Genomic DNA, 24,093 nt, shown 5'->3' with positions numbered 1-24,093 from the left:
TGACAACATCAGAGGGAGAACATGGAAAGTCCACACAGAAAAGGGTCAGGCCTGGGTTTTGAACTCATGACCTGCTGACTGCAAGGTAACAACTCTAACCACTGTACCACCTTAATTCCTCACCAAAGGAAAAAACGTCATAGTATACCAAGGCGAAAAAACATCTAAAAAGGTCACAATATAGTAAGGCATAAAAATCTCAAAAAACGTCATAGTATAGTAAGGCGAAAAAATGTCTAAAAACGTCCTAGTATAGCAAGGCGAAAAAACATAAAAAAACGTCACAGTATAGTAAGGCATAAAAATATCGAAAAACGTCATAGTACAATAAGGCATAAAAATGTCAAAAAACTTCATGGTATATTAAGGTGAAAAAATGTCAAAAAACGTCATAGTATAGTAAGGGATAAAAATGTCAAAAACTTCAAATTATGGTAAGGCATAAAATATCATTGTACAGTAAGGCACAAGAAATCATAGAAATTCATAAAAAAATCATAGTATAATAAGGCATAAAAATGTCCAAAAACGTCATAGTATAGTAAGGCATAAAAATGTCAAAAAACATCATGGTATAGTAAGACATTGAAATATCCAAACACGTCACAGTATAGTAATGTGAAAAAACATCAAAAAACGTCATAGTATAATAAGGCGAAAAAATGTCAAAAATCGTCATAGTATAGTAAGGCATAAAAAGCTCAAAAAACGTCATAGTATACTAAGGCGAAAAAACATCCAAAAACGTCATAGTATAATAAGGCGAAAAATGTCAAAAAACGTCATAGTATAGTAAGGCGAAAAAACATCAAAAAACGTCATAGTATAGTAAGGCGAAAAAATGTCAGAAATCGTCATAGTATAGTAAGGCGAAAAAACATAAAAAAACGTCATAGTATAGTAAGGCATAAAAATCTCAAAAAACGTCATAGTATAGTAAGGCGAAAAAACATCAAAAAACGTCATAGTATAATAAGGCGAAAAAATGTCAAAAAACGTCATAGTATAGCAAGGCGTAAAAACATCAAAAAACGTCATAGTATAGTATGGCGAAAAAACATCAAAAAACGTCATAGTATAGTAAGGCATAAAAATCTCAAAAAACGTCATAGTATAGTAAGGCGAAAAAACATCAAAAACGTCATAGTATAGTAAGACATAAAAATGTCAAAAAACGTCATAGTATAGTAAGGCATAAAAATATCCAAAAACGTCACAGTATAGTAAGGCGAAAAAACTTCATAGTATAATAAGGCCTAAAAATATCCAAATACGTCATAATATAATAAGGCGAAAAAACGTCAAAAAACGTCATTGTATAATAAGGCATAAAAACATCAAAAAACGTCATAGTATAGTAAGGCGAAAAAAACGCACAGAATAGTAAGGCATGACAACATCAGAGGGAGAACATGGAAAGTCCACACAGAAAAGGGTCAGGCCTGGGTTTTGAACTCATGTCCTTCTGACTGCAAGGTAACAACTCTAACCACTGTACCACCTTAATTCCTCACCAAAGGAAAAAACGTCATAGTATAGTAAGGCGAAAAAATGTCTAAAAAGGTCATAGTATAGTAAGGCATAAAAACATCAAAAAACGTAATAGTATAGTAAGGCATAAAAATCTCAAAAAACGTCATAGTATAGTTAGGCGAAAAAACATCAAAAAACGTCATAGTATAGTAAGACATAAAAATGTCAAAAAACGTCATAGTATAGTAAGGCATAAAACGATCAAAAAACTTCAAATTATAGTAAGGCATAAAATATCATTGTACAGTAAGGCATAAAAATGTCAAAAAACGTCATAGTATAGTAAGGCAAAAAAACATCAAAAAACGTCATAGTATAGTAAGGCGAAAAAACATCAAAAAACGTCATAGTATAGTAAGGCATAAAAATGTCAAAAAACGTCATAGTATAGTAATGCGAAAAAACATCAAAAAACGTCATAGTATAATAAGGCGAAAAAATATCAAAAAACGTCATAGTATAATAAGGCATAAAAATGTCAAAAAACTTCATAGTATAGTAACGTGAAAATATGTTAAAAAACGTCATAGTATAGTAAGGCATAAAAATGTCAAAAAACTTCAAATTATAGTAAGGCATAAAATATCATTGTACAGTAAGGCACAAGAAATCATAGAAATTCATGAAAAAATCATAGTACAATAAGGCATAAAAATGTATAGAAAGGTGAAAAACCGCACAGAATAGTAAGGCATGCCAACATCAGAGGGAGAACATAGAAACTCCACACAGAAAGGGGTCAGGACTGGGCTTCAGACTCATGACCTTCTGACTGCAAGGTAACAACTCTAACCAGTGTACCACCTTAATTCCTAAAAAAATGGATCACCGTATAATCAGGCATAAAAATGTTAAAACCATCATAGTCCAGCCAGGTATGGAATGTCATAGTATAGTAAGACATAAAAACATCAAAAAAGTTCATAGTATAGTAAGACATAAAAATATCCAAAAACGTCATAGTATAGTAAGGCAAAAAAACATCAAAAAACGTCATAGTATAGTAAGACATAAAAATGTCAAAAAACATCATAGTATAGTTAGGCATAAAAATATCCAAAAACGTCATAGTATAGTAAGGCAAAAAAATGTCAAAAAACGTCATAGTATAGTAAGGCAAAAAAATGTCAAAAAACGTCATAGTGTAGTAAGGTGAAAAAATGTCAAAAACATCATAGTATAGTAAGGCAAAAAAATGTCAAAAAACGTCATAGTGTAGTAAGGTGAAAAAATGTCAAAAACATCATAGTATAGTAAGGAGAAAAAATGTCAAAAAACGTCATAGTATAATAAGGCATAAAAATGTCAAAAAACTTCAAATTATAGTAAGGCATAAAATATCATTGTATAGTAAGGCACAAGAAATCATAGAAATTCATGAAAAAATCATAGTACAATAAGGCATAAAAATGTCAAAAAACGTCATAGTATAGAAAGGTGAAAAACCACACAGAATAGTAAGGCATGACAACATCAGAGGGAGAACATGGAAACTCCACACAGAAAGGGGTCAGGACTGGGCTTCAAACTCATGACCTTCTGACTGCAAGGTAACAACTCTAACCACTGTACCCCCTTAATTCCTAAACAAATGGATCACCGTATAATGAGGCATAAAAATGTTAAAACCATCATAGTCCAGCCAGGTATGGAATGTCATAGTATAGTAGGACTTAAAACATCAAAAAAGTTCATAGTATAGTAAGACATAAAAATATCCAAAAACGTCATAGTATAGTAAGGCAAAAAAACATAAAAAAACGTCATAGTATAGTAAGGCGAAAAAACATCAAAAAACGTCATAGTATAGCAAGGCATAAAAATGTCAAAAAACCACACAGAATAGTCAGGACTGGGTTTCAAACTGATGACCTTCTGACTTTAAGGTAACAACTCTAACCACTGTACCACCTTTTTACCTAAAAAATTGGATCATTGTATATATTATAATCCATAAAAATGGAAAGGGTATGGAATGTCATAGCATAGTAAGGCATACAAACGTCATTGTATAGTAAAACTTAAAAATGTCATGTTAGAGCAAGATATAAAAAGCTCATAGCATTAAGGCATAAAACGTCATAGTATATTAAGGCAAAAAAACGTCATAATATAGTCAGGTATAAAAATGTCATTGTATAGTAAGACATAAAAAAAGTCAGTATTAAGGCATAAAAAGACATAGTATCGTTAGACACAAAAACGTCATAATATAGTAACGCATAACGACGTCATAGTGTAGTAAATCATAGAAAGTCACAGTATAGTTAGTCTTAAAAAGGTCATAGTTTAATAAGGCATAAAAGTTACAGATTAGCAAGGCATAAAAAGTCAGTATAGGAAGTCATAAACACGTCATAGTATAATAAGGCATAAAAAGTCATACTATAGTAGGGCATAAAATGTCATAGCATAGTTATGAATAAACAAAACATAACGTCAAAAGGTATAAACGTGTTAGAATAGTAGTGCATAAAAATGCACGTCAGGGTGCATTTACATACATTTCATTAAAACTATGCACAGTAATAGAACGAAGAGTAAAACTTTAAGAAATTATCCTCTGTAACAATAACTTACACATTAACATCAGAATAGGAGGACTGTGGTTACGTTAAATGTAAATTAGTAACTTACAATCAATCCATAATAGCATATATTTAATCACACTTTAATTTTGACCCTGAAGATGAACCCTGGCCTGGGAACTCCTCGGATCCTCCTGGACAAACTGGAAAGCGTCGCTAGAGAGAAGGATGTCTGGAACCTCCTGCTTAGGCTGTTGCCACCGTGACCCCAGATAAGGGGTTGTTTCCTCTACTTACTACAAAATAATTAATTCATGGTGACATTTTCATGGATTTCTTAACGGAAATTAGACTCATACTTGGATATACCCACCATTTTATGACACCTGCTAGAAACCTGACTACTAGCCTACAGAAGACAGAAGCCAGGGTTTTTCTGATGATGTTAGGTACCACTGTGATATTCTCCCATGACGTGAGCCTTCAGATAGCCCCCGCCCTTTCAATCAAATGTTAACATGCCTAAATCGGTTGTCTTGAAGATGTAGCCTCTTGGAGGGCACATTGGAATGATCAAATATGACTTCACTCAAAACATAGCGCAAACAAGTTCACTTAAATATTGGTAGGGGCAATTCTGTCCTCCCAAAATATTGATCGGGACATGTCCCTACTGTCCATATGCAAACCTACGCCCTTGCACTGTACAGTTTGGTTTAAACTTCAGCAGCTTTAAGCATGAATAGAAACTGGGCTGTTCATCCTCAGGAGCCAGACTTAGTCTTTTGATTAATATCTAGTCCTGTGTTTTTAAATCTGTTCTTCCTGCTCTGCTGGGCACCTTCTGCTCCTCCCACCATCCATGGAGATTTTATTTTACAGGCCAGTCTGCTCCTCTGGCATCCATACAACTTTGTAATGTCACAAGTAGGTCCTGGCTCCAGCAGGCACAGACTCTCATCCCACACTGACACCCCTGACCATTAGGAAGATGATCACTATGCTGTGTTTCTGGCTCTTAGCCTGGTCTTGCTGCACAGCATCATGTATTCCCCAGCTCAGCCCCAGGTCATTTTACACTTGCACTGCTGACTCATTTGTTTTGTACAGGGCAATAAGTCTCACACACACACAAAAAAAGCTTTTGTATCACCATCACCGTCACCTCAAAAAACACCAATGTCAAATATAATTTATTTATAATTTATGTTTTATTAACAAAGAATTAACATTTTTTATGTACAAATATAATACAACATGATTAAAAAATAAAAGGAATATATTCCATGGGACAATTGCACTTCGAATGTCTTCCTTTAATGCTCCTTCTCTTCTCTCCTCGTGCTACTTGTCTGCTCGCACGAAGGAGGCAAAGACGCTGTCCTCCGTGTCCAGCAGGGCCTGGGGTCTGTCGTACTCCAGGATGATGCCCCGCTTCATCACAATCACCAGGTCGGCATTCAGGATGGTGTGGACGCGGTGCTGTGCGGTGGCAGGGGAAGAAGAGAAGGATTACTACATCAGAGAGAGCTGCTCCACTATGTGTCTGTCATTAATCCAGACTGAAACATCCTGAATGAGCTTTATCACACAAATTGTACAAGTACAGTATACATGTGGCTGTTAGGACATTTTAACATTTATGGATGATATTTTCAATTACTTTACTGTGAAATAACCTAAGGATCAGGCAGATGTCCTCCTGGAAGTCTGGCATCTGCTCAGACTTCCTCTTTCCTTCTTTTCTCTCTTATGATTTTACAACAGCTCTGTGTCCATGCTGCATTTATCTACAGCTTTGCGTCAGTTTACAAGAATTGCACCAGCGGTCATTGCAGAAGGACGGTCAGCACTCTCAAGGGAGGGGGGCTGGGTTTCATGCATTACTGTCATACCTAAAGCACTGGCACAGTGTGGGGGAGATACTCACCGCTATAGTAACTACTGTGCGGTCAGCAAAAGCAGTCATCACCACTTTCTGCAGGATGCTCTCCTGTGGGGGCAGAAGCAGAGACAGAGGAGGTTGACTCAAACTCATACTGACTGACAATCAAAATATGTGTAAAATAAACAGTTCATTCATGCTGGTAGAAAAAAAAAAAAAAAAAACTCTTGTTCCTCATCTCAGTGTCCCTGATTAAAAGCTCAACCCTGTTTCCTCAGGGCAGAGCTGCTGCGCTATTGTGAGCTAGAAATGTCTCTCTTTGTAAGCGATCGTACCGGAGAAAGTCTTAAGTAAGAAGTAGCCATTTGCCAACACTGAGTCCCCTCAGGCCCGAATTGCCCTCAGTATTTTCCCTCCATTTCAACCTCTCTCTTTCTCATGCACACCTCCTTCTCCACTCCGGCTTTCTTTTTTATCATCCTCTTATGTAAGAAAAAAATCAAAAGAACAATCACTGATCTAAACCTGATCAGAACCTGCGATCAAACTGATTGACGAAGTTGTTGTTTTCTGTTGCTTAAGATCAGTCAAAAAATACAGAAATGCAGATTTTCCAAATAACTTTGACTTTTACATATGAATATATGTAAACTGTATATGAGTTTAGAAGGTCATAAAAATTCAGGATTGGGTCTTTCCTTCTTTAAATTCTACATCTGTCTGTGTTCCCTCATTGATCTTGTTTCTATGCTGACATTTCCTACATTTTTCTTTCCCTGTTGTGACCTTCTACCCTCTTCACCGTGTATGTCTGAGTAGCCTCCTTCATCATCACCTTCCCTTTCACCGCCTTAGCCATGCTCTTTTTTTAAACACACACTGACCGTTGCCATGTCAATGGACGCCGTGGCCTCGTCCATGATGAGGATGCTGCTCTTCCTGACGAAGGCTCTGGCCAAACAGAACAGCTGCCTCTGACCCTGACTGAAGTTTTCCCCTCCCTCCGTCACTATGGCATCTAAAGGAAAAAAAACACATCTTTAATACATTTAATTTAATAAATACACAACACTACACAGCCAATAGTAGTTTTTTTTTTTAACTTTTTGTATGGTGTACAGAGTTTAAAATGCAGATTGCTTTATCAGTGACACAACACTATTATTTCAGCTAAATGAGAGGGCAAAGTTAATTGGCCATTAACATTCCTAGCTTATAAATCAATATTATATTGATTTTCCATTGTATGTTATGAATGAGGCAGCATTATACGGAGATGCTTGAAAAAGTAAACTGCTCCCCAGTGATCTATCAGTCAGAGCACGTGTGGTTAATCAACACTGGCTCTGCTTGAAATCACAAGGGTATGGTTTCTCAGTCAATTCTTTCAAATCTTTAAAATGGGTTTATCTCAAGTTGTTGGAAAGTCTTAAGTCAAATAAATAAATATACGGCAGGCAACCAGGAACGCACAGATGGTAAATAGTGAAAGGTGACGAAAGACTTTCTGATGCTTTTTTTTCTTTTTTCTTTTTATCTGTGCTGAACAGCTGATAGTACACATGATGGCAGGAGCTACGGTGAGATGAAGAATTCAAAATATCATTAAAACATAAGTATTATTGAATTGAATTTAGTTGTTTCTTCCTGTTGCATAGATAAAATCTTAAAAATATATTTTGTCTTTAAATTTGATGAACTAACATAACTTTCATCTCTGATAAAACCCCACTCTCACTGCAGTAACATGGAGCCTTCCTGGCACTCCAGTGCAGTCTGCTTTATATGCAACATTAAACACTTGTTGTCACTGTACTGTTACTTTAACTAAATTAAAGAGCAAAGTAATTAGCCATTAACTCCTGGGTCACAGATCAATGTCATATTGACCATATGGCTCCAGTGAACATGAAATAAAGCAGTGATAGCTCAGTGTCAATGTCTCACACGCACACCCACACACACATTCATCAGTGTCACACAGGACAGCTTTCTGTCTCTTTGTACCGACTGAAGCAGAAACACTTCAGGTGAGATGAGCAGCAGCAGACTATTATTCCATCACAGCAGTGAATGATTCTTTTATCAGGAAGTAGAGCAGAGGATGACAGAGACATAAAGAACTGAGTCAGAGTAAGTTGAGGCTCCATGCATCAGCACACCGAGCATTCACCATGTACAGTATATAGGTTAAGGCTTTTGAAGAGGCGCAAAGCTCCCAGCTACAATCTGATCTGATCCTGAGTCTGCAGCGTTCTGCAACTGTCAGGACACGGAGCAGCAACACACATAATACAGCTCCGACAGGGAGTTAAAAAATTCATGCTCACATATTCGATGAGCAGCCTGATCTTTGTATCAGGACACTGGAGCAGCTGACAGGTGTGATGAGCTAGTGAACACGTCACCTCCGAGAAGGAATTATTGTATTTCTCACACAGATCAATGCCACACAGTTAGTTTACACACTGTATTATTTCCCTGTTTTTAAATAAATATTATTAATATTATTAATATTTGAATATGTTATAGATTTGTTCTTACTGGTACCGTCTATTCTCTGGCATAAATAATTAATAACAGTTTGTGTAAATACATAATATACATAAAAAATATATACATCTCTCTCTCTCTCTCTCTCTCTCTCACACACACACACACACACACACACACACACACACACACACACACACACACATTACACAGATTATGAAAGATTCTCAGATCCTCACCCAGGCCTCCTGGAAGTGATTTAACAACAGGCTTCAGCTGAGCGATCTCCAGAGCTTCCCACAGCATCTCATCTGTAGCCTTCATCTCTGGGTCCAGGTTGAACCTACACACACACACACACACACACACACACACACACACACACACACACACACACACACACACACAAAAAAAACAAATTACTATGCTTTTCTATACTTTTGATCAATTAATGTCATGATTATTTTCTCAGTTAATTGATTAATCATTTGGTTTATAACACATCACACAACAGTGAAAAACAGCCCAAGCTGACGTCATTGAACCCTCAGTCCAGATATTCAGTTTACTATAATGTAGAATCACCAAGAAAAGCAGCTAATTCTCACATTTGAGAACCTGTAACCATCTAACATTTGGCATTTTTTGCTTGAAAAATAACTTAAACAATGAACCGGCTATAAGAACTGAATCAAATTTCATAGCAATCTCTATCTATGTGAAACAGCGTCTCTGATAATCACACAGTGAGTATTTTTATGAATAATTTGACTGAGAGCATCTCACAGTTTCTTTAAATTTCTCATCTGCTCCTCCCCGACATGACAAAGCTTTTATGGTCACTGCTGTTGAAGTCTAAAAATAAACCTCTCCAGCAGTTTTCAGAGGAATGTCCTCTTATCTACAAACCCTCTGCTCCACGCATGCTTCAGTTAAGCGTCTTTTAAGTGTGTCACAGTTGTGCCAGCTGCTCCTGTTACTGGAAATGTTCTGTGTTTTCCCCTCCTTCCACTGAAAGTATTTCAGATTATCACCAAATCTAAACTGTTCCTGTTCCGACCTTCCTGTTGGTAAAACTGACAGTGAAGTGAGGTCCTTTGTACCGGATGGTGCCGCTGAACAGGATGGGGTCTTGGAGGATGATGGACAAGCGAGACCTGAGGGTCTGCAGAGGCAGCTTTGCGATGTCTATGTCATCAATCACGATCCTCCCTGTGAAAGAAAGAAGAATAATCTAATAACGCACAAACTCATCGCACATGACCTTCATCACGAAATAAATAAACAAAATAAACAGGATATTCTCAACATTTAAGATGTTTAATGCAACAATAAACAGATTCTTCTCGTGAGTGTTGCATTTAGAAACATTGTCTCCTTGTGTCAAATGTTTTACCTTCAAACATGTCCACCATGCGGAAGAACGCCAAGGAGAAAGAGGATTTGCCGCTGCCTGTCCTGCCACAGATCCCCACCTGAAAACAAACAAGTCTAAATCATCATTATCACCAGTAACCAATCAGCCAGTAGATTTCATCAATTGATACACTATTTCCTGTTCTTTGTGTTTGTTCCATGTTTTCACACACACTGTCCCTCAGTGTGGTTACCTTCTGTCCCGGGTTGATGTGCGCATTGACATTTTTCAGCACGGGTTTCAGCGTGGCGTCGTAGCGGACGCTCAAGTTCTGGATCTTGATCTCTCCCTGTCGGGGCCAGCCGTCAGGGACCTGAGACACGGCTGAGAAAGACACACAAACATAATGATTTGATTATGTTTAAATTCGGTAACGATATCTGGCTGAAAGGCCACTGGCCTCTTCGCAAAATCCCTTTTGGCTGAAAGGAAACTTGCATGTAAGATAGATTATTAAGGGATATAATGGCATTAACTAATGTGAACACAGCTGAAGGAGGATAAAGATACATTTCTCCTGAGCGTTATGATACCCTGCTTGAGTTGACAATGATGAATGTGGAGCAAATGTGGACCAACTTTAAACTTCATCCCGAGTGACGGAGAAATCACAAAACCTTTAACCTAAAGCAAATGTGGTTTTCTTTTGCTGAATTTGTGAAAGTTTAATTTAAGAAACTGTGACCGTGTCGCTGCACTCACTGAGCAGACCCTCATAATTCTCCGGTTCAGTTTTCAGCAGGCCGTTAATCCTCTTGACTGAGCCAAGCTGTACTTCCATGTCTGCCAGGTTACGCACCATCCAGTTCATGTAGTTGGACACCTGATACATGGAGGGGAGGAGGAGGAGGGGGACGAGGAGGGGGAGGAGGGGGAGTGGAGATGAGTTGGGTAAATGTCACCATACAGACACACAGTCAGTCCTCTCAGGCTGGACACTGTTGTTGCATTACAGGCTGTTTTAGTCCATCTACAATTTACATAGGTTCAGCGTCCTGTGTAAAACTTGTATCTCCATAATGACATTTTATATGAGTGAAGAAACACAGCCCTGTTTCCAGCCGGCAATGAATTTTTCAGATCGTCTGATGGGTTTTTAAGTAGTTTATGTAACTTAAGATCTCTGAGAATTTTCTCACAATCAATTATTCAGTTCATCTAAAACATTTAAAATCACCAAATTTGAGGACAAATGTCTCACTGGAGAGCAACAACACAGGGAATCAAGAAACAAGATTTACAAACATCAAGGTGAACCATAGGAAGAACTTCAATATGAAACAGTTTATATAAATTTAAACTAATTTTAATAAGCAGATCGGTTTCAATAGATTTTCAGATGTTTGGTAAATTTCATAGTTGTTTTTTTGCAGCAAGAACACAATAAAAATCTGAAGAAAATACAAATGAGCCACTGATTATGCATCGTAAGTCTTTCCTTACTACTAGTGTTTGCGTTGCAAGTGGTATTTTCAAAATATGATTTTCATCCAGATTTGAGAATCATTCATCCAGTATAATCAGATAAATTCATTCATGTAGTAGAGGACTTAAAAAAACAGTTAAATACACTGAGGGCAGAACAAAACACTTCCTTTTATATTGGGGAAATAATTCGAAAATCTTTGGGAAAGTTTAGCAATAATATAGAATTTGCATCATTTTCATATAAAACATGTTCCTTAAAGAGTTCAGGCAATTAAGCAATGAAAAACACACTCCACAAACAAAGTCTCACCATGAGTGCGTACGTCAGTCCCAGCCCCACCAGACCGGTGGACAGCTGGTTGTAGAGGGAGTTGGTGATGGAGGCTACAGCTGCCACCAGCACCACACAGGCTCCAATGTACTCCTGCATTAGAGAGACAATGTCACAGCATTACAGTGAGGAGATAATGCATCACTGAATAATTAAAAAAAAAAAGTAAATAAAATAAAAGGAAATCTATTATCGAGCACCCGTTTAATGTCAACACACATGATAATGAAGAACGTGCGTGTGTGTTGTCTGTTTTCATCTGTGCACATGAATCCATAAACATCTCAAGGTTATCTGTTCTGCTGTGAAACATGAGCAGCGTGCAGTCGATACATAAAACATCACATGAGGGCTGCCTCTCAAGTCAGTAAGAAGTGGATGGAAAATTCAGTTTTTCAGGGTCCCGACAGAGGGAGCAGTTACCCAGCAACACCATCGTAAATGTGAAGCAGCTGCTGTGTGACAAACAGTAAACAGGCCCGAGCAGAAATCTTACAGAACTAAACAGACAGGACGGATCATTACCATGCGGACCTCCAGCCACCGATTGGCCGCCGTGAGGAAGAGAGATGCGATATTGTTGGCATCAGTGAACTGTAGTAACCTCTGTCTGAACCTGGGCTCATACCTGCCAACAGAAAGATTTCATTGTATTACAGACTGTGTTACACACACAGTCACTGTTCACCTGCCTGCAACTTTTCCATTTTCCTTTTTAAAATTTAAATGGTTGGCTTCATTTTTATTCCACTGACTCAAAATGAATTTAAATGTTTGTAAAGTCTAACAGTAGCTGTTTGGATAGAAGGTCAGTGGGTGACTTTGGAAGATGAGACATTTTAATGCTAAAAAAAATCAAACCAAAGCAAAGTGAAAAGCAAAGTGCAGATGGAAATTTCGTTTGAATTTACACTTTTGGGTTCATGGAAATTATAATTTCAAAATAAGATGCGTCACAAAAATGAATCCAAATGGCACTAGATGTTTAAAAAGCACTCCAGGAATTCAGAATGACATTTCCATAAAATTGAGGGGCACGTGGGACACAGATTTTAAAAAGAAGGGTCAAACATATTCAGAATTTAGTTAGAACTTAGTTAACCTTTGCAAAAGAGCTTCCTACACTTTTTTGAAGCAACCTGGTTTTTCATTAGACCTGAACTCCACACATCTTTCAAACTTTAAACTTTAGATGCGCTCAAAACTTATCATCACAGGCTTGAAGCCCAAAAATCTCCTCCTCCTCCTCCAGAGGAAAAGATGACATTATAAAGGTGTTTTTACAGAGAGAATAGTACATCACAAGTTTTCTTTGTACTGTAAAATTATTGTAGCGCCCCTTTAATCAAAGGTAAGCATTTCAACAGTAGCTGAGTGAAGAAAACCCTTTGAAGCACTGGACTCTTGTGGCAGGTGTAAAATGGCTTCAGCAGGAGACACAGTATGTTAGAGATTACCTGAGGGCCCTGATAGTGGTGAGACCTTCCACTGTCTCTGAGAAGTGGGACAGTAAAGGGAGCTGGGTGCTGTCCTCCAACTGCTGCAGGTCCCTGACCAGAAGCAACAAGACCCAGCAGAGAGGGAAATATAAACAGAAGCAAAGGTCAAATAGTATCGGTCATAAGGCTGAGGCGATAACAACATCAGAATGATATTTAGTTTGTGTCACACATAAGACAGATGTGATAACTCCTATATCCATGTTTTGAAATCTGTTTTAAGGATGTATAAAGTTACACTGAGCCACTGATCCACGAGCTGTCACCCCGATAACTTAATTTGTTTGAAAAACACACACAGTATGTCTGTGCCCAAAATGAAATGAAATGCATCCTATAATGTTTTTCAGAGAAACTAAATCTGAAAAGCTCCATTACAAAATAGCTGCTAATGTAAATGGGTAAACAATGGGGCAGTGTAACAGTAAAATCAGATGATTATAGTTAGCAGGACTCAGATCAATTTGTCTTTTTCACATTTTATTTTTTTAAATGTTCTGTTATTTTTTTGTTCAATGTAAAGGATAAATTCATGATACCTCTTAATTTATTGAAATGTTATTATATTTTGTGGCAGAAAACGTCAAATTTAAATATGTTGAGTCATAAATCAGTGGACAAGCCATCCTCTGTAGTATGTGTGTAATGTGGAAACTTCTCCGGTCGTTCAAACCTCCACACCAAGCATATGGCTTTGGTGTCGTCACTGCCGATGACAACATCTGATGATGAGAACAAACCTTCAACAACACGTCTGTGATATCTGTCGCTTCGCCCGTTCACACTCACCTGGAGGCCACGCGGAAGTATTTCTGGATGAAGTAGCAGGCGACGGCCAGTGGCAGGAGGGCGATGAGGAATACTGGGGTCACGTAGGAGATGACTCCCAGGGCGGACACACACAGCAGGGTGGAGCGGGAGAGGCATTCCAGGGTGGTCGGGATGTGCTGGTCGATTGTGTTTGTGTCGGTGGAGAACCTGTTGAGGATGCTGCCGAGCGGAGTCGTCTCAAACAGCCTGGGGGAGTGAAAAAGGTGATGAACTGATTCTGCTGATAGTGAACTCAGGATGTTCTGAGTTCTGTTCTGTCTGTTTGTCATGCATCTGTTTTGTCCTTTAATCCAAGACCTCGGTCTCTTTCAATTAAAGCAAATGTGAGTTGAATATTATGGTACCTCAGAGTTAGAGAGGTAATGTGTAATGTGTGTTTTGGTGAGAATTGATATTGAATCTTCTTCAATAATCTTTATTATTTCTTTTGTTTTTAGACCGTTTTACTTGCTGCTACAATATACATTTAACCTTACACATCCAGTTTAATTTAATAATAAAATAAAATTCTAATTATATTTGAAGACAACTTTATTTCACCAGATTATATTCTCGAAAGGATACGTTAAATCCCTAAAGTCTTTAATTGCTCAGACTTGCTGTGCAGACGGTTGGTTCAGGTTAAAGTCTTTCATCTGGAACATACGTGTTTATTCAGCAGTGTATGTGAGAGGATGTACAGTAAATGCAGTGTGTGTCATGTGCATGTGAGCATCTTTTATGTGAGCGAGATCTCCTGGGTTTTGTGTAAGGATAGCAGATGGTGCGCTGGGTAATGGGGTGAAAAACAAGGTGCTTTTAACTGTGTTTCCTCTTTTAAATGACCCGTTTTAGCACATGCACAAATGTCAACACACACAACGCATACATCTCTCTCTCTCTGTCCCTTTCATCCATCATGAGGCAGAGCTGCAGCACAAACACACACACACACAGCATTGTACCTCATGGGGGCCAGTATGATCTTGTTGAGCAGGTTGTGGTGGAGCTCCTTGGCCACTTTGAGGCCGGTCCACTCCACCGCTACAGAGGTGGCCAGACACAGGACGATGCCCAGGCAGCACAGGACACTGAACACCGACAGATACCACGAGTGACTGAAGCCACAGTTCTAACACAGGGAGAGAGAAAGAGAGAGACAGGGTTATTAAAGACATTACTGCAACAGTGTGTGTGTGTGTGTGTGTGTGTGTGTGTGTGTCTGTGTCTGTGTGTGTCTGTGTGTGTTTGAGAGAGCGGGGGCGTTCCTGCCACTCAGTTTGCTTGTACTGTAATTACAAGCATAATTAAACTCGGAGGCAGGTTAAAAATTAGCTGCCTAATGTGACAAAAGCCAGTGAAGCTTTCAAAGCCGTTCTAGTAACATTTGAACAAAAAAAGCAGCTGAAGACTCAGTTCTTTCCTGCCCTCAGCTTCACCTTCTCCTCAGCTGACCTCCTATTTCATTTACTGCTCTGATTGATTCTGTCCCAAGCTTTTTGCTTTTTTTTTTAACATATTTTTATTATTTTCAGAGCAAGAACAACAAGAACAAGAGGCTCACAGTGTACTGTACAGCAAGTGTAGACAAAACAATTATTACCTATTATTGCTGTGAATGTTTGAATCAGTGACTCACGTTTCTAATATTACAGATTACATTTCATATTTGTGATATTAAACCACCACCATATTTGTTACAGTGTATGACACCTTCTATCCTTAAACTTCAATAGAATTCAAAATATCATCAATTAATATTTTTAGCCACAACTATGATATCGAAAAGTTAAAGTTCTTTGAAGAAGCATTTTAACAAGTCTTAAATGAAAAATGACATGAGGAACACAGTCAGACTATATTTAAAATGACAATTTAATTTAAGTTACAGTAATAGTGGTTTGCTTGCAGTAATGCCAGGCTAAAATTGTGTATTTTGTTTTTTTTGAGAAACACACAATTGTTGCTCTATTAAAAGCTAAAATGCTTCAATTATTAATGGAAATATACATCAAATGTACTGTTTCTGGTCATTACAATTACATATTGTATATTTATAATAAGTAAGATAGAATCTCATTGGCAGCAAATAAAAAAAGACACTCCAGTTGCTCAACACAGACTAATACCCACTAGAAATATCAAGAATTTCCACTTGTGTAATCCTCTTGTTCCTTTGTTTCCGTTGTCTAGATGGACAGAAACTCTGCAGATCATTTGTCAAATGTAAGTGTGTTTACAGTGGATATGTGGAAGTGAATATGCAGTTACATAAAGTGGTGGTAATGTGCCAGAATTTGTGTTTGATAGCAGAGCAGGACTTCCAAGTGGATTAGTCCACAGCACAGCATAGATTAGATAAACCTGGCAAAGACACACTAAAGCTGAGCCAGACAAGATGTCCTCTGCATCCAAGCAACAATCTCTCTGCTCTTGACTCTACAGTCAGTGAGAGTGTTTGAAGAGAGCTGAAAAAGAAACCAGCGCAGGGTTTGTGTTCGACAGGAGGAGGACAAGGAGGAGGCTGCCCTCATCCCCAGCTGACTCTGTCTTTAGCCTCCACATGAGTGTGCGAAATGTGACCTGACATTTTGGTGCACAGGACGGACACACACATACTCACACAAGCACAAGCAAAGACACTCGCACACACACACACACACACACACACATACACACACACACACACACACACACACACACACACACACACACACGCTCAAAAAACAGTATAAATACTGGTGAAAGTTAAGCTGCAACATTCACACATTGAGGCCACAACAGCTGCTGATAGGTTATAATGCTCCAAGACCAATGAAGCAGCTCTATTATTATACTGTTTTTTGAGCGTGTGTGTGTGTGTGTGTGTGTGTGTGTGTGTGTGTGTGTGTGTGCTTGTTTGTGGGTGAATGCCAGTTAGTTACTATATTGGGGTTGGAGAGGCTGAGCTTAAAAGTGAATAAAGGTTAAAGAGAATGTAGGTGACAAACTGTCTTTCACTTATGCACTGTCTAAATCAGGATAAGGGTTCACTTCAGGTCATACCATGAATTTTAACTTCTCCAACTTTACATTTTCCAAGCAGCTCTTCCATTAAAACCCTCACTAACAACAAACTGTCCTCAAGCATACTGTTACTTAAACATCCTTTCATAAAATGCAGACAGATGTCGATGTATTTCTGCTGCTCTAATATGCAGATGAGGCAGAGCTGCAGTTGCTTCAGGGCTGTGTTAGTGAACGCTCCATATGGAGCTGGCTGCGACTGTGTTTGTGTTTTAGGTCAGCTCCACTCAGTTGAGATACACAAGAGAATAAGTGAGAAAACTGTTATGTAATTTCGCTTTGGCCTGTTTTACAAAAACACCGAGATATGAGTCACTGTTTTCTACTGTTTTCCATACATCAGCATGTTTTTAATAAATGCTGTGACTGATGAATATTTGCTCAAAAACCTAAAGGTTTTTCACTTGACTCACGTGAGACAAATGTTTTGCCTCATTTCGGTTTATCAAAACAGGTGCCACAAATCTATCAGTCACGACTAACATATCTGAAATCTTCTGATCTGAACACATTTTTGAGGTTCAAAGACATAAAACTAAATGATATTTTACATAAAAGCAAAGGTTCGAGTTAAGAATTTAAAGTATAAGCATAAACCCCACAGATTTATCCTATGACACACTGGAGGGGTTGTGACCTCCATGAGGGGAGTCACTGGTGTGAGGCACCAAATCCTCACAACTGAGAAACCACAACTCAAGAATCTTTGGCAAATTTTTGACTTGAAAAATTTGACGTTAAATGACTGATTCATGCCCTTTCAAGGCCATGACTATCAAGCATAAAAAAACATTATGACTCTGAAAACTGCCACAATAAAAAAAAAAACACAAAAAGTACAGAAGCAAAGAGGTTTTTGGCCACATGACAACAAATCATCTCAGTAAAAAACTCAGACGTTCAGTGTCTCACCTGAGCAGCAGTGCAATTGTGAGCCATGGCCTCTATCTTGGCCGTGATGACGTGCGACGTCCAGTGTGCCAGCCAGTAGTCGATGGCGACCATGAGGGAGTGTTTGAGTAGCTGTGACAGGAGGAGCAGAGTGAGCAGCAGGAGCCCGGCGGAGGACAGGTAGGTGCCACAGGAGCGCCAGGGGATGGTGGCTCGCTGACGCATCACCTGCGACAGGCTGTCGTCGTCGTCGCTCTCCACAGATTCCTCTGGGGTCAAGACAGAGATGAATTAAAAATGTTAAAGTGTAGTTTTTGACATTTCTGATGTTCCTCCTCCTACTTTGTGTTAGCATTTCATTATCTTCCTTTTCTATTGCTTCCCTCTTTCCCTTTCCTTTCCATACACAAGAGAGAGAAAATAAAAAAGAAAGAAAGAGAGTCACAGGAAAGGAGAACCCAGGCTGCAGGCGCCATGTTCTACAACACCAAGCAGATGCTCATTCCCATGAATGGCGTGTTTTTCAGGGGCAATGGAGCAGCCATGACACATTGACTAGAGGTGAGGCGCTAATGTCAATGACCTTCCGCCTCCTCCCCACCTCAGATGTAAATATATCACATCACATCATGCATCAAGCTTGGGAGCATGAGGCTGCATGTGGGTGTCTGTGAGGCTCGGACGAAGCAGCAGAGCAGAGGAGGGAAAAGGAAAATGACTGGCAGGGCTTAACAGACTACTGCTAGCACAATCTACAATCATGCTGGCATTAGGTGGGTTTTCAGGAGCAGGAGAGACAAATGCTCGGGGGAAAAAGCGAGAGAAATAAAAGACTAAATGGATGAAGTGGCTCTAAGATGGTGGGAGAAGCTCACACGGCTGCGATTTGCTTACACCACAGGCGCTTATTTGTTTTTGTTTTTGTTTTTTCAAACCATGCTTTCTGACCACACCTGCTCGATCGAGTATGAAGGCTGGAGCCATCCCACAAGTCCAACCCGGGGTGCCATCAGCACACGGGAGACAACACAGAACACAAATAAAGAGTACAGCCACTGCACCTTAGCATCCTCCACTACAGTCGCACATTCAACATCAGACACACACAAACACACAGATTCAGGGTTTAGCCACAGCAGGAGGCTGCTGGAGAGAAGGTCATGTCATATCTGGCTGCTGAGGGAGTCAAAAGAGAAGCCAAGACACGAGACACCGGAACCAGAGAGAACATTATGGACAGGAGTATTTACCACCCAGGCAATGTTTGCACTGAATAAACAGGATAGAATAAACAAAGCACAGGGGGCAGGAGTGAAATACAGGGAGTCATTCAAATCACTGCAAACATTGCAGAAGGTGTGAACATTAAAATAAGCTGATGAGCTCAAGCTTTAATGTAGCAGGTGCGGCTCCTCAGCAAATAGACACAGCAGGAACAGTGACACGACAGCCTGTTTGTATCATCAACAGTATATGTACAGATACAGACGTACACATTATAGTCAGGCTGAAACCTGTGAAGTACTGACTGCAATCGTCTCACTGTGAAATCAGGCAGCTGTTCACTGTTGTCATAGCAGTGGTTGTGACCTCTGACCTCTCACCTTCCTCGTCCTCCTCAGTCCTCACGGCCTCTCTGGAGTACATGGCCCTCCGCAGGTTTTTCCTCTCCAGGTCTGTCATACTGGCTGCCACCGTCTCCTGGAGGAGAAATAAAGAAAAGCATTTGATTCTCAACAAACTGTTGTGACATTGAGCAAAAACACAGGTGACCAAACTTTCATTTCAGGCAGCGCTAGATGGTGTGCGCCTTTCTTGAATCTAAATACTCTCAAATTAACAAAAGCAAAGATTATTCAAAGTCATTCAGGATTCATTAGCATTTTGCAGTCATCAATGACCTTCTCAAACTCCTGGTCCTGTCTGTGCATCAGGGTTTTCCACTGCTCGAAGAGTTCAGGCTCAGCGTTCTGGATGTCCTTCAGAGTCCCTTCAGTCTGGATAGTGCCATCTTTCATGGCAATAATCTGATTAAAAAACACACACACACAAAACCGGAGGGAAGAAATGCAATCTATAGCGTTAGCTGAGACTGGAAATTAATCTTTAATGATCACTCATCAATCTTTCCATCGGCATCCCAAATGAGACAATAAAGTGTTTACATCATAAATAATAGGACAGCATCACAAATTATAATACACACACACACACACACACACACACACACACACACACACACAGGTCTTACCCAGTCTGCGTGTGGTAGATATTGTAGTTTGTGTGTAACCAACACCACCGTCCTCTTCTCCTCCCTCAGGAGCTTCAGGATGCCGTCCTGCATCAGATGGTCACTCAGGTGGATGTCCAAGGCAGAGAATGGATCATCCTAAAAAACACATAAAACAGACTTAGAAAAAAAGGGGAGGAGACAAGAAAGCAAAAAGCAAAAAAAAACCTACGAGTAACTTTAAAGGCCCTGAAAATGTTGTTTTAAAATCATATTTCTCTACAATATTAAATATTCGAGACTACGTAAGCAACAGGTAAAGTTAAAGCCTAACCCTTTGAAAAAAACTGTTATTATTCAATAAGAATTTAACACTCTGCTAATCATTCTGCTAATCTGCTTTATTGGGCTGCTTACTTGCCATAATAATATGCAGATTAATCTGTAAAGAAAGTAATCGTTAGTTGCAGCCCTATGTACAAACACGTTTTACTGAGTGATGATTCTTAACTGAGAGGCAGTAAAATCCATCAGGAGCTGACATTTTCAATCTGAGGAAAACTGTGGTTTGGCTTCTCAGCCCTGCAGCTGGGATTAAGAAAGTGTTGTTATTTATGTCACGTCAGAAATAGAATCAGATCTGAGTCTTCAGATGAAGCTTCAGAAACACTGTCTCACTGTGAATGCTGATATTCTGTCTGCTGACAAGGTTGATTACAGGTGCAATCCAACTCACCAGAAAGACCACATTGGTCTGCTGGTACAAGGCTCTGGCCACACTGATCCGTTGTTTCTGCCCACCAGACAGGATGATGCCCTGCACCAGAGACAGGAGAGCGTGTGAAGAAAGGATTACTATACTTCACTACGAAGAGGAATGAACGACAACCCGACCCCAGGGCAACAAAGGGGATTGCGGTTTGTTTCCGGCATTACTGGTGCATGAAGACATCCAACATGACAGTGCTCTGGTTGAACAAGGTCAGTCCAACTCCCTACACACAAATATCAAATCCTCGCTTGTAATACACTGAACTACAGTAGAACCTGTGGTTAGGTCTAGAAAATAAAAAGACCACAGAGGAATTAAAAAGAACCGACCCGCTCTCCGATCTCTGTCTGGTCCCCCTGTGGAAGGATGTCGATGTCAGGCTGGAGAGAGCAGGCCTCGATCACAGCTTTGTATCTGGTGGGAACAAACAGAGACAGAATCCCGATGAGGACAGAGAGCAGCTGCTAATATGAGCCAGAAGGAAAGTATAACCCTACTCATGTTTAATAGATAGTAAATTAATTTGGATGATTAATATACACATAACACAAACCATTTTGCCCTGAGAGGTGGATCTGACTCGCTTCAAGAACAGATGGACACAGAATAGAGAGATGAGAGGCAGATTCAGAGGCCTCAGACACAGGGGACAGTGCAAATGTATGCCACACTCAGTTGGACAGCTCTGCAATTGCTAGTGCCTTGTGAAACCCAAAAATACGGGGGTGTGGCCCAGAAAACATCAACTTGCCCTGTTTTAAATAGTCCATATAATTTTGATTTCTAGGCTTTGTACAGATCTTGGTGAGTTTCTGTGAGAATATTAATTAATGGGATGTGCCGTGCCGTGGATTTTCATAGTGCGAATCTAAAAAAAAAGAAGAAAAGATCAGTTTCACATGAGAGCTTTGTTTCAAATAGGAACCAGTCCAATCTCTTGCAGCGCAGCGCCTGAACAAATCTCCCAAACACATGGCGACAAAGACAGAATCCCTCACAGCAAGAGGCACCTTGAGCCAAAAGCCTGCACTGGAAAAGGACCAATTGACATGAAAATATTGTGATAACAAGACCAACTGTGGACATGATGCACTCAAAAGCTAATGAGTGACACTGCAATCAACATGGCAGGTCACATTGCATTTTTAATAAAGCCCTGTCGCTGTAGCTTGAAAGTAAGGTAGCCCATCTGGATTTAACCAGATAAGCAGGCAGCAGGAGTAAAGAGACGAGTAAAGGGAAGTACAGAGGCACAGGGAGGGCAATCATATCTATTTTATAGAGCATCTCCACAGCAACAAAGCACAGCAGTCCATTAGACGTACTTTATAAAAACAATCCATTAGAGCCAGAGAGAGTCCGGCTGATATCACAAATGCAAGCGACAGAACTTTCAGGAAGACCATTTGTTGCGAGGATGAAAGTTGTGAATGTGTGTGTGTTTTGATTGTGTCTATGCAGGCGAATGCAACATGTGTTGTTAGGGAGAAAAGAGTAAACCTTCAGCCATGACAAATCCTTGCTCGAGGTGTCAGTGTCAAAACTTGGGAAGTCGCCAACTGGCTTTTTATTTTTTCTTTACTGGAGTCAAACTGTTGATTTAATCAGGCGTCAGCTGATCCAATTTCCCACAGTGGCCTCAGGGAACAGGAAGGTTATTGGCTCTATTTTTTTCTTAACAACTTGGCCTGACAACACCATGATTACTGTTTATATTCAACAGCTCTGTGCGTCATTTTAGGAAAATGGAGATTATTACGTTCAGTTATTTGTTGGAGCTGTTTTAGAGAGCTGTTGATTCAACTGTATTGGCATTTTGGAGACTAGTTTGCAGTGCTGTGGAAATGTATGCTAAGAGGTGTTTCTGATATTTAGTTTTCACTTATTATCACTAATGAGGTGAATGGACCCTGTAGGCCTCCTTTGAACCAGTTTTACCTTCAGTATGCAATCCTTACACCAAAGAGCATCCAAGATCATGTGTCTATAGGCAGCTCTTACTGCAGCTTTGAGGGAAAAATGGAGCTGAAATGTCTGTGTGCTTCCCTTCCTGCCCTTTGCTTCATCACTACTTTGCACATTTTCAAACTAGTATTTCTGGTTGAAGATCCCTAGTGGCCTCGGGATTCACAGCGCCAACCGTCCCTGGTTTGCGACAGATGTTTGTCTCTACTGTCAGTTTCTGGCTAAGTCACATGTGTTTCTGCCTGCAGTGTCCAGCACAGTCTTATCAACCTAACCACCAAGAAGCTCCTATAAACAGATGCAACCAACATACCATTATTCTTTAAACCACTCAGTGTAGGTATGAGCTCTTACCTTGGTTTTATCATGGGCATCTCAAAGGTGATATTCTCCACCAAGGTGGCGTTCAACAGCCAGGGCTTCTGGGAAGCATAGGCCACAGCACTCCTCTTCCTACCAGGGGTTTTAAAACACAGAGTCAGAGGTGACGCACTAAGGGATAATCTCTCTCTGTTACCATTTGATTCCTTAATGAGTCTTTAGTTTCACACAAGGGTTAAGATTAAGAAAAATGGTTTAACCTCTGGACCAAAGGGAGTCCTCAGTCTCAGAAGCTGGTGATGCATAAAAATGACTCCAGTCCGTAAAGACCTGGTCCAGGGATTATTAAAGATTGTGGTGTATTTGTGAAGTCAATATGCTGCTGAGGGTCGGGGGCAAGTATGCGAGCAGAGGGAATATGTTGTTCTCTATGATCTTCAGTTGACCTCTAGATAACCATTAAAAAACTGCTGTTCTGCTCTGCTGATAATGGTGATGCATCTCCACGGAGACAGCCTGGTATCTAACATGCTGTCGTCTGAGCTCACCTGATGTCGCCGTCACCTGCTGCATCTCTGTCTGTGGGACTGCCGAGAAAATATCAAACACAAACAACATTAGATGAGCAAAACTGTTCCCTCACAGATAAACAGGTTATTAATCACTAACTCTACCTTACACCAGTAATGATTGACAAAAAAACCAAACAAACACACACACACACACACACACACACACACACAAACACGCACACACGCACACACACTCTAACCCATATACTCTTCCCTCCCTATGGCAATCCTGTCACTTCTGAGCTGCCCAAACACACCAGGCCAAACACTGCCCTACATGAACACATCTATCATTAGCTGTGATCTTATCCCTCCTAAAAATAACACCCACACTCCATCACCACCCCCCCCC

General features: G+C 39.8%; 1 protein-coding gene across 2 annotated transcripts in view; it reads right to left on the bottom strand.

The window, feature by feature from the left end:
- Positions 1-5,259: 5,259 nt before the first annotated feature.
- Positions 5,260-24,093, bottom strand: part of abcc8 (ATP-binding cassette, sub-family C (CFTR/MRP), member 8) — a 53,224-nt gene continuing 34,390 nt past the window's right edge. The window contains exons 19-39 of one of the 2 annotated variants that reach the window (XM_023415414.2): positions 23,718-23,756; positions 23,203-23,301; positions 21,213-21,297; positions 20,848-20,928; positions 20,133-20,270; positions 19,783-19,908; positions 19,486-19,582; positions 17,903-18,150; positions 14,890-15,056; positions 13,904-14,131; positions 13,073-13,165; positions 12,141-12,243; positions 11,595-11,708; positions 10,559-10,679; positions 10,050-10,180; positions 9,836-9,914; positions 9,543-9,651; positions 8,679-8,782; positions 6,831-6,964; positions 5,992-6,054; positions 5,260-5,543 (exon numbers count right to left, since the gene is read on the bottom strand). In XM_023415414.2, coding sequence (XP_023271182.1) covers positions 5,406-5,543; positions 5,992-6,054; positions 6,831-6,964; positions 8,679-8,782; positions 9,543-9,651; positions 9,836-9,914; positions 10,050-10,180; positions 10,559-10,679; positions 11,595-11,708; positions 12,141-12,243; positions 13,073-13,165; positions 13,904-14,131; positions 14,890-15,056; positions 17,903-18,150; positions 19,486-19,582; positions 19,783-19,908; positions 20,133-20,270; positions 20,848-20,928; positions 21,213-21,297; positions 23,203-23,301; positions 23,718-23,756 — 2,497 coding nt within the window. In that variant the 3' untranslated portion in view covers positions 5,260-5,405. Of the gene's footprint in view, positions 5,544-5,991; positions 6,055-6,830; positions 6,965-8,678; positions 8,783-9,520; positions 9,652-9,835; positions 9,915-10,049; positions 10,181-10,558; positions 10,680-11,594; positions 11,709-12,140; positions 12,244-13,072; positions 13,166-13,903; positions 14,132-14,889; positions 15,057-17,902; positions 18,151-19,485; positions 19,583-19,782; positions 19,909-20,132; positions 20,271-20,847; positions 20,929-21,212; positions 21,298-23,202; positions 23,302-23,717; positions 23,757-24,093 lie in introns of those variants that run through there. The other variant, XR_002761248.2, reaches the window with a different exon arrangement.

This window comes from Seriola lalandi, unplaced genomic scaffold (assembly GCF_002814215.2).
Source record: "Seriola lalandi dorsalis isolate HSWRI2012SDOR001 ecotype SW California unplaced genomic scaffold, Sedor1 jcf7180002054553, whole genome shotgun sequence".
In the NCBI taxonomy this organism is placed as follows: Eukaryota; Metazoa; Chordata; class Actinopteri; order Carangiformes; family Carangidae; genus Seriola; species Seriola lalandi.
This window is presented reverse-complemented; position numbering and strand designations above follow the sequence as displayed.